We start from the raw sequence: 11,611 nt of genomic DNA, 5'->3' as shown, positions 1-11,611 counted from the left end.
GGTCTACAGGCGGTGGTGTAAATATGCCAACTGTAAAATACAAAAGTTATGCGTTTTTTTGGGAATGTCGTTACTTTATACCTTGAAAGTGGTTAAGATTATAATGTGTGTATTTATAAAATAAAAAAAATAAAATAAAAAGGGCATTTCATATAATAATAAAAAAAAAAAAAAAAAAAAAGAATTTCTGAAGCAAAAGAGTACAACAGTTCAATGCAATGAATGATTATGTATGATTATTGCCAAATTTAGCCACACAAAGAAAGCACCGGTCATACTTTAATATCTCAAAACGATTTAAATCCAACTTTAATTCCTTAAATCAAATTTATCTCCTGACATTGCCAACCGGCTAACCAGACCGGAGCTTCCCTCGGACTCTGCAGCTGATGGCAGTTTAGGAGCCAGGTTAACCATTGTTCCAAGAAAGATCAAAACGAAAATCTAGAGCCTTTTCATCTCTTGATTTTTTTTCGTTTTGATCTTAAAAACATGGGTTCCCTTGGATCCATCGTGCTCTTATGTCTTATTTCAATAGCTATCTGTCACGAAAGCTTGGACGTGAACGTGGATCTTGACCATGACCTCCTTCCAAGACCGTTGGTTATCGAATTACCAAAATCTCGAATCAAGAACATGACTGATGACCTTGAAATAAAATGCCTGAGTTGGAGGGTTGCGGTTGAAGCAAACAATTTGGGGCCATGGAAAACAGTTCCATATGAATGTGCCGATTATGTGAAGGATTACATGTTGGGTCGGCCTTATAACCTTGATCTTGAATTGGTTTCGAACGAGGCTGGAAATTATGCCAAGAGCCTGGAATTGAGAGACGATGGAATGGATGCTTGGGTTTTCGATATCGATGAAACCTTGATATCTAATCTTCCATATTACTCTGACCATGGTTTCGGGTACTTTTTGGATTAATCTTTCTGTTATTACTCTCTCTTTTTTTTTCATTCAGAAACAAATTGGTCTCAAATCCTCCTTTTTCTCATTGATATGAATATTTTAAAACAAGGCCAATTTATAGTAATTGTTATTTTTGCAATTTCATAATTTTGTTATATATTTTATTTATTTATTATTATTATATTATTTAATATTATGCAGGTTAGAAGCATTCAATAATGCCCATTTCGACAAATGGATTCTTGAGGGAGTGGCACCGGTGATCAAACCCAGTTTGAAGCTGTACAAGGAGGTTTTAAGGCTCGGTATCAAGATAATCTTATTAACAGGGCGCTTCGAAGACAAAAGGAATGTTACGATTACAAATCTAACGAATGCTGGATATCATAAATGGGACAAACTAATCTTAAGGTTAGTTGTAAAACCTTTTCATACATCATAAAAATTTCTTTATAAATGCTATAATCATTATTGGTTTATAACATGTTCTAATTGTATACGCTTAACCATTTCAATAAATTTAATAGTGATTTGTTGAAATAATACTTTGAGAATGCGCAGAGGTGAAAACGACCTTGAAAAATCAGCAGTCTCATTTAAGTCGGAAAAAAGAAATGAAATGATCGATGAGGGGTTTCGAATTCTTGGAAACTCAGGTGACCAGTGGAGCGATTTATCGGGAACTTCAACAGCTAACAAATCGTTTAAGCTTTCGAACCCAATGTATCATATACGTTGATTTGTTTTATATATACAATTATTGTTACAACAATTTTTTTAGTACCCATGGTATGGTAAGTATATGTGTACCTTTTTTCCTTGTAGTAAAATGTGATGTTAGTTTATGTCAAATTATAAAAAATTATCTCTAATCTCTATTTTGATTTTTAATTTTTTATTTTCTCTTAAGTAGACTAATTAAAGAAAATGATATAATTTTATTTTGATAACTAACTAAAATTATGTTAAAAAGTATTTGTACCAAAATCGAATAAGGAAAGTGGTTATTAAAAAGAGGTTTTCTAATTGTAGCGCTAAGACCACTCTCTACAGCTAGTTATCCGTCAGTTATCCGCTCATTACCTGTCATTACTCGTAACTAACCATAGGCACGAGCTAGTTACCCGCTTTAGTTATCCGCTTTCACTATGGATTTGATGGAAGTATGAGGTTTAGTTAGATTTGTGGGTCCCAATGGCTTTTATTATTTGGACTTATTGCTTTATTGCTTGTACGTTGTATATTAAGAGGAGTGTTGTTTTAGTCATGATAGGGAGTGTTTAGTTATGAGTTAGTTATAGGATATTGGTGTTGATGTGGCGCTGATGTGGAAGGTTAAGAGGATGAATAGTTTAGTTACGATAGTGAGTGGCCTAAGGCTATCCTTTTAAGACATGCATTATTATTATTATTATTATTTTTATTTTTTATTTTTGCTAAAATAATGATAACATTAAAAAAAAATCTTTTCATCGGAAGATGAAAAAGACGAACAAAGGTACAATCGAACTCACAGAACGTTACAAGGCTCGAAAACAGTATACGAACTCTAAACATTAAAACAGTGAGCAAATGCTAACAAAACCCGAGCCTTGAGCAACCTAAAGAAAGCAACGATACAAGAACATAAACAACAAAAAGTGTGAAAACAAAAGCCAATACGAAACTAACGAAATAAAACACCAAACAAACTACCTAGCAACCGATTTACCTTTTCGAGTCTTAATAATCGGCTTCACAACCACCCCGTCAACCTTCAACCTATTAAATTTCTTACCCGCCCGATTTTCAATCGAATATGAAGAAGCCCCTACCGAAGAGTTACCAATTCTAATTCCGGGCACGGAAGGAGGGAGCAATCCTTGCTTCTCAAGGCCATAAAAAAATCAACCTTCTGATCCAATTTAACAACACAATCTTCATCATGGAACTCCACAACATCATTTACTGAATAAACACATGAACTTGGAAAAGAATTATTCCTGAATAAACACATGAACTTGGAAAAGAATTATTCCCCACTCTATATTGACACAACTAAATGGAGCTCTCCCATTAGTTGAGACCCATTTTGACAACTGATCATAACCAAATAGTAACCCAAAATCGAAGTCCACTGTAGCATAGTAGAAATCCCAAATAGTAGTGTTTAGCAAAAAAAAAAAAAAAAAAAAAAAAAACATGTTTTTATGTTTTTAATTACAACTCAAACTGATGATATGTGTGTAACCGTTAAACACTTTACTATGTAGATTATGTTTGTAATGAATCGCCGGCAAAGTAATCGTTGGCAATTTTCAGCTGTGAAGCGCGCACCCTTTATCTTGTTGGAAACATTAACAACACATGGGGCATTACCAACCAAACAAGGGGTATCACAAGAATTATTTGAAACATTAACTGAACATGGGGCATTACCAACCAAACCATTCACAAAATTGCTGTTAGGAACATCATCAAACACAGCATGCGCAGAATCAATCTTAGAAACAGCCTGCACTTCAACTAACCCCGCCTTTTAGTCAAAGAATCAAATTGAATATCGTGCACATCCGAAGAAAACTTATCTTGGCACTCTAAAGGCTTACCAGATTAGAATCAGTTGCAATACCCAAACCATGTTGCCCCAAATCTGAAACAGATGGCACCTTTGAAACCAAAGCCGAAGCCTCAACAGATTATCGACTCGCGCTACTTCAACTGGGCAACTAGACACCATAAAACGATTTGTTGAATCCATCAACCGTTGATCAAATGCCTCGAAAAGGACTCGATTCAAATAATTCAATTCAGAAATTTCTGAGACCCAAACGTTGCACTTCGAAGTATCCACCTTCGAAGACATGCATTATTTGATTCATTATTTGATTGTACTTTTTTGATAACCACCCCATTCACTTTTGATAACTACCACCTCCAATAACTTTCATAAGCTCAAGCTTCTAGCCTTTTTTGAAATACAAATATTACATAGCTTAAGAAAAAAAATAAACTCTGAAAAAATAAGCTAATTGAAGTAGCTTTTGAAAATAAGTTAGGAAGCCTATGAAAGTAAAATTACATTATTAGCCCTAGCTAAGAGGTTAGACAAACTCAAGATGATCATTTCTACTACTCCCTCCGTCCCATATTAATAGTCCACATTTTCTTTTTCATCTGTCCCAAATTAATAATCCACTTCCATAAATGAAAAAAATAATTGGTTAAAGTACTTTTATACCCCTTGCTTTTTTAAATAAGACAAAAGTATATATAAAAAATAATGGGTAAAACTGAAAAGTAGGAAAAAAGTAGACAAAAAATACATGTGACAGTCATTTTTTATTAAACTGTGTGTTTTTTGTCTGTGGACTATTAAATTGAGACGGAAGGGAGTATATAATTAATTCTATTGAGTTTTAAAACTTGAATATAGAAATTTTACTAGGGCTCTATTTAGCCAGGGCCGGACTTTAGGTGGGGCTGAAGGTACAAACGCACCTGGGCAACATAATCCAAATGGCATAATATTATTAGTCCAGTTTTATATATACTAGGTTCATTAAGTCCAACATTTTAGCCCATATAAATAATAAATTGTTTTACAAAAACTAAAAAAAAAGCCCACTATTCCATATCATTATATCAAATCCGGACTGGTAGCTAAAAATTAAATATGGAGTATAATTGATTCGTCGTATCAGTATCACTAGGGTATCCAAACGTCCTCTGTCCTCATCCTCCTCAATTCGACGATTCCCAAATCAAGATAATCAATTTCTTTTTATCTCTTCTATACAATACCATAAATAATCTCCACGACTCCACAATGATTTTATATATCTGATTCAGTTTCCCCCCTATTTGCTTCTTTAGTTCTTTGAATAAGCTTTATTGAGTTTTGGTTCTTTAATATTTCTGCAACAATCAATCGACAAACATTCAATTCGGTTTCAATTTTTTCTTCTGGTTCGGTGGTTTTACAAGTCTACGGAGCCTGCAGACTGCAAGGCTCACAGTTACGGGCTTACGGCTGCAACAACTCATCTGGTATATTGATATTAATATCATAATCTGGTATATTGATATTAATATCATAATCTATAATTATGTATTTACTTTTATGTTTTATATTTTGTTGCAAATACTTTTTGTGGTTCAATTATATTTAATATTTTCGTTTGTTAGTTTTCTGTTAATCTTTTTGGGGGGAGGGGGGCATATTTTTTAAATGTTCGCACTGGGCATCTAAATTCTTAAGACCTGCCTGTATTTAGCATCCAAACAAAAACTAAAAGATTTTAGCAAATGAATGAAAAGAATAAATTCAAATCCAATCAAATTAAGAGAAAGATATGAGTGAAAATTATGTAAATAATCACTCATTTTTTCTCTTCTTTCCTTAAAAAACTCATAAAGATTAATTTAAGGAAAAATCAATAATCAATCTTGTAAAAAAAATCTTTTTATTTGTTCCTATTTTTTCTTTTAATAAAGGAAGTAAGGTCAACTTAAATGCAGGGTCAAATAAACAAGAAAATCAAAGTAGGATAGGTAACTTTGTAAGTGTAAACATATTCTCAAACAAATATATATGTTCCTTCTGTCACAAATTTTACTTAGATTAAATATATATAAAAATATAATTATTAATTTGTATTTTTTTGTCAACAAAGAGTTATTTTTATATTTTACATATATTTTTTACGCGCGCGTAAATTAAGGACATAAAAAAAAATTACATAATGTTTTTTGAACAACAACAACAACAATATATATATATATATATATATATATATATATATATATATATATATATATATATATATATATATATATATATATATATATATATATATAAGTAACCAATCGGGGGAAGTGGGGGGAAAGCAAATTTTTTTTTTCGTTTTTTGAAAAAACTTTGTTCACGAACATTATAGATTGGATGAAAATAAGAACATTTAGAAAAGACACTTCGTGATGAATGTTATTATTTTGGCGGGAAAACGATCGACAAAAATAACATTCAAGATAATATTGTTCGTGAAAAATGTTAACGTTTTTTTTTTTTTCATGTTTGTGAAGTAAAATTTAGCCCTATTTAGAGTTTAGGGTTTGGTGTTTTGGGTTTATTCCGTAAACCCAAAACACTAAACCCTAAACTCTAAACCGTTCGTGTTAAAAACACAATCTAAATCCTAAATCTAAACCCTAAATCTAAACCCTAAACCCTAAATCTAAACCCTAAACCCTAAATTTTTAAACCCTAATATCTAAACCCTATAAACCCTAATATCTAAACCCTGATATCTAAACCCTAATGTCTAAAACCTCAACATACGCTCGAAAAACACGATAATTGTTATATATTACTTCTTCGAGCGTTTTTCCGCCAAAATAATAACATTCGTCACGAAGTGTCTTTTCTAAATGTTCTTATTTTCATCTAATCTATAATGTTCGTAAACAAAGTTTTTTCAAAAAACGAAAAAAAAAATATTTGCTTCCCCCCGCTTCCCCCCGATTGGTTATTTCCCTCTTGATCCTACCACTATATATATATATATATATATATATATATATATATATATATATATATATATATATATATATATATATATATATATATATATATATATAGGGGCAGGATCAATGGGGAAGTAACCAATCGGGGGGAAGCGGGGGGAAGCAAAAAAAAAGATTGTTTTTTTGGATTTTTTTTTCCGGCATCAAGATCACACGAAAATATGAACATTTAGAAAAGACACTTCGTGATGAATGTTATTATTTAGTCAGGAAAACGATCGACAAAAATGACATTCAAGATAATATTGTTCGTGAAGAATATGAACGTTTTTTTTCTTCATGTTTTGTGAAGTAAAATTTAGCCCGATTTAGAATTTAGGGTTTAGGGTTTGGTCACCGTTCATGTTAAAAACTCAATCTAAATCCTAAATCTAAACCCTAAACCTTAAATTTCTAAACCCTAATATTTAAAACCTATAAACCCTAATATCTAAACCCTAATATCTAAACCCCAATAGCTAAAACCTCAACATACGCTCGAAAAACACGATAATTGTTATATATTACTTCTTCGAGCGTTTTTTGCCAAAATAAAAACATTTATCACAAAGTGTCTCTACTAAATGTTAATATTTTCATCCCATCTATAATGTTAGTGAATAAAGTTTTTTCAAAAAACGAAAAAAAAAAGTTTTTGCTTCCCCCCGCTTCCCCCCGATTGATTACTTCCCTCTTGATCCTACCATTATATATATATATATATATATATATATATATATATATATATATATATATATATATATATATATATATATATATATATATAACTCAAAATCTATACAGAGCAAAGGGCTAAGAACCCTCACGAAGACACAACAGGCCCATGAACACAAAAAATAGAACAATGACAGGAAAGAAAATGCTGCAGAGAACGCATCTTAACAACAGACTACATGATATATACACTTGGATTTGTGAGCCATGTGTGCCACTCGACGATTTTGCCTTTAATTCATCTCGAAATCCACTCGGATGAAGTTATTTGAATCTCGTTTAGTGATCAATCCTTAATTAATAATGTTACTTAATTACGGATTGAGTGCAATAAGATTATAATGGAGGATGAAATGTTTGATGATTATTTTGGGCCCCGATGATCGTCTTTCACTTTAACTATCAAGTGATCAACCACCCCGACCCGGTCTTGATTGTTAATTAGCATAATTCACCTTTGCGCGATGTAAAAATCCCTTGGGCAAGATCACAAGTGAAAATTACAAAGGCTTAGGCAAAATGGCAGAGAATCAACAACCCATAAATGAAAGGCCATGCTCCCTATTTATAGTATTCGAGGTATCCGCGGTCTACGAGTCACTTAACTATCCGCGGAAACTCAGCGGATTAAACCGCAGTCATTTGCTAGTGCGAAAAGATAACTGCTATACCTATTTTCAGCGAACACTCCATAACCTTACATTATAGTTCGCGCAGTTCTGCTCTTGGCCTATAGCAAATAAAATATACATATACAATGCTATGTATATGATCAAGTCCCCCCAGTTTATTATGACACATTTTCGCGAAGCAAATGTATCATGATAAACTCTAAAATAAAGTACTTATTTAAAATATTTCACAAGCAATATTTTATAATTTTTACCGTCCATTTATTACCGTTGTTTTTATTAGGCTCAACGCGTAATTTACAACGGTAACTTTTGCCATTCTGTCAAATCAATACGCTGTAACGGTTAGAAATTTACCGTTTACACGTTGCGGTAATTTCAGCCGTTTAAATGTAATGATTACCTTTTCCACTTGCTCGCCCTAATTCCAATTATAATAGCTGAATAATCCGCATAAAAACTTTACGCTTTCTCGCTCGATTTCATTTTCAATCAAATTCATCTAATCACAATCGTACCAAGCAATTAACGAATCCAACCTTTAATTTCTTCAATTCCAACATCCGATTTATTTTTCTTATTACAAATGGCGTCGTATTCATCTATGCATACTCCTGGAGGTTATGTTTCCTATATGACGGAAACAAAACTCCAAACCCTACAGGAGTGGTATCCGCCACTTGCCCAATTTGTTCCTACCGAACCCACGGCAGAACAACGAGCTGACACTCCCCCTAAGGGGATGATTACCGTATATGAGGCTGCCATCTCACAGGGCAACCTACGATTTCCGCTCACTCAATTCTTCCGCAGTGTTTGTGAGTATTATAAGATCACTATGGCACAGCTGCATCCGAATGCAATTAATAAAATTGTGTTGTTTGAGATGTTTTGCAATGCCACCAACGTGCAACCGCTGTTAAACATGTTTCGCACGTGTAACAGTCTGATTTTATACGATGTGGGATGGTTTTCATTCTGCAGCAAACTGGGCACAATGATTTCACCAAAAGACTCAATCGGCAACTGGCGCGGTTCTTTCTTTTACATTAACGACACCGCCAACGTGGACAGCAACATACCAAGAACATGGTGTACAGAACTTGATCCCAATCTCAATGAGAAGCCTGTACTTGATGATCTTGAGAATGATATTCTCAAGACACTCAAAAACGCAGGCCTAATTCTGCGATCTTATTCGAATGTACCGCTGTACATCGGCAGAGTTTCAATTCAATGGCCATGGAGCGACTATGACGCGCTTTTGGTTGACCAGGAAAAAAATGGTATTTCGCTTAAAATTATCGCATAATACTTTTTATACTTTTCGCAGTATATTTTTGCTTCACATAACACTATATGTTTATATTTTCGCAGAGATTTCTCTTGACCTTATCATGAGGTCTGCCGATATCAGCAGGATCAGCCCTGCTCGTCGCCTAAAGAATGGCGACGACGGCATTGTTCTTATTGATGAGCCAATCATCAATACATGTTATATTACTGGTGGCGAGGACTGCGGCAAGCGAAAAGTTGTGGAAGGTACCACCACCCCGCGTAGAAAACGATTACGCTCTCTTGCTGAACAAGAAACGAGTACGTAATTGTGAATTCACAGTATTTATTTATTACGCCTTTTTTTTTTTACTTTCACATAAACTCGCTATATTTGTTTATCTGGTTATAGTTGTTCTTTCAGAATCATCCACTGAAGCCACCCCACTCTACAACATCAGAAGGAGCATCCCTAGAGATGTTCTTGAAGAGACCGGGCAAGAAGATTTGTCTCTTCCATCTGATGCAGAAGCGTCTAATCAGGAGGAGGAAGAAGAAGCTGATGCAGAAGAAACCGCAGCAGCAGAACAGGCCAATAGATTATATCGCAAGCTTTATAAATTTGTTCCCCAGGAAACAAAAGAGCAATATCGCAAACTGTCATACCCCGAAGCTGCAAGACAGCGGCTGCATAATTTTTATAATGGAATTTATCTAACAATTGACAGCATGGAGCGCTTCACGGAGATGTCGGATGAGTATGATAATACAGTGAAGATTGCCAATGCTAACGAGAGAAAAGCGCAAAGGGCTGAGGCACGGCTCAAAAAGGTTGCAGAAGAGAACGCCAAGCTCAAAAAGAGGGCGGAAACTGCGGAACAAAATTTCGCACAGCTGGTCAAATATCTCCCAACTTTCGCAGATAAAGTGATGGATTCCAATCCAGTCACTGAGAAATTTCAAGCGTATGCCCAAGCAGCAAAACTTGCCACTCGCTGTGAGTGGTATGATCTATTGTGCAAGCTTGGCGATCTTTCTCAACCTCTACCTTCTGACATGGCGAAAGAAATATGTGCCACAGATGATGCTCGCGAAGTACTCGAGAGAGCGAAGAAGGAGGTCGAGAAAGTCAGCATACCTTCCCTGGAGGAACTTAGTCAGTGCGAAGGCGTTTCATTCGCAGATATTGAAGCATTAGAGCTTTAAATTTGCCTTAGCTAGCTTTTGAATGTATTCTCGCAATCTTGAATTGCGTTTTTTATAATGATCCGCGTTGTTTCCACGCTTAATATTAATGACTTATTTACAATTCGCAGTTGCAACTTCTTTTATTTATATAGCGCTTTACATTATCATATATTCATAATTCAGACTTGCCCTTTGCAATTTCCGCATTCGCTATTGTGCACATAACAAAGCGTACTTTATGTGAAACAATCTTTTAATCATTATGAATCTTCTAAGTCCGACAAATTGATCCTTAGGAAAATTTAGCATTGCGAAGCATCTAAGTATTGGCAAGATCAAATACTTAGGAAATTTTATCCTTTCGCAATTATTAACACAAGTGGGCAATTTCATCACTTTGTTTTTAACAATTTATTTCGCAATGCATTTTTGCATTATTATAACATTTAAGTATGCCATGTTTATCGAAAACCATGCCACTTTACCTAAAGTATCCGCAGAAAAAACATTAACTTAGTGTTATAAAAGATAAGTAATTGTATTCTGCGAAATTATCACTACGTGTGGCCACACGCAGCGCATTCGCTTTGTTAAAGAAACAACTACTAACACTGAGATTAACTTTGCCTCATTCATTATTGTTTCGCATTACAAGGTTCAAAAATAAACGCAACAATCATATTCGCATCATTATATCATACATTGATGAAGTTTGCCTTAGCATCTTATTACAACTTTTAAAATTTCGCACTATTCAGGATTAACTGAATGTCCTTCAATACCCATATTCGCATTTGCCATAATCATAGCGCAGAATGGCTCCATCTCCGCAGAAATTAGCGTGCCAATTCCCTTATTGGCAGAAAATTTAACCATGCCATGTATAGTAGAAGGAATAGCGCCAAACATGCGCAGAGTAGTGCGCCCAAGTATCATATTGAATCGCGATTGATTTCGCATTATGTACAGATTCAATAAAGCTTGGCGCCTTAGCGACTCATCGCTGTCATCAACTAGCTCCATTTGCAATTCCAACTGGCCAACAGGCCAGGATGACTCTCCTGAGAACCCAGCAAGTGAAACCGCAGTAGGTTTTATCAAAGCTTGAATGTTCGCGGGCAGCTTGCTAAAACATTGTTCATACATGACATCGACACTGCTACCAGTGTCCACATGTACCTTCATTATCATTATACCAGTATTCGCAATGCGGCATGAAACCACCACAGGTTTATCAACATCCGCGGTCAAGCTTGCAGGAGGAAAAGTAATGGAGGGGCACCTCCAACTTACAATCTGCTTAGAAATTTGAAGTACTGACA

General features: G+C 34.6%; 1 protein-coding gene across 1 annotated transcript; it reads left to right on the top strand.

The window, feature by feature from the left end:
- Positions 1-330: 330 nt before the first annotated feature.
- LOC139895699 (acid phosphatase 1-like) lies at positions 331-1,696 on the top strand. The gene is made up of 3 exons (XM_071878241.1): positions 331-914; positions 1,117-1,326; positions 1,477-1,696. The coding sequence occupies exons 1-3, from the start codon at positions 493-495 to the stop codon at positions 1,652-1,654; spliced, it is 810 nt and encodes a 269-aa protein (XP_071734342.1). The 5' UTR covers positions 331-492; the 3' UTR covers positions 1,655-1,696.
- The last annotated feature ends 9,915 nt before the right edge of the window (positions 1,697-11,611 follow it).

Source organism: Rutidosis leptorrhynchoides, chromosome 3 (genome assembly GCF_046630445.1).
Source record: "Rutidosis leptorrhynchoides isolate AG116_Rl617_1_P2 chromosome 3, CSIRO_AGI_Rlap_v1, whole genome shotgun sequence".
Lineage (NCBI taxonomy): Eukaryota > Viridiplantae > Streptophyta > Magnoliopsida > Asterales > Asteraceae > Rutidosis > Rutidosis leptorrhynchoides.
The sequence above is the reverse complement of the archived record's forward strand: the minus strand, read 5'-3'. Positions and strand labels throughout refer to the sequence as shown.

Coding starts and splice junctions, on each gene's coding strand:
- LOC139895699 (XM_071878241.1), top strand. CDS start 493: ATGGGTTCCCTTGGATCCATCGTGCTCTTATGTCTTATTTCAATAGCT. Junction 915..1,116: donor TACTCTGACCATGGTTTCGG/GTACTTTTTGGA, acceptor AATATTATGCAG/GTTAGAAGCATTCAATAATG. Junction 1,327..1,476: donor TGGGACAAACTAATCTTAAG/GTTAGTTGTAAA, acceptor GAGAATGCGCAG/AGGTGAAAACGACCTTGAAA.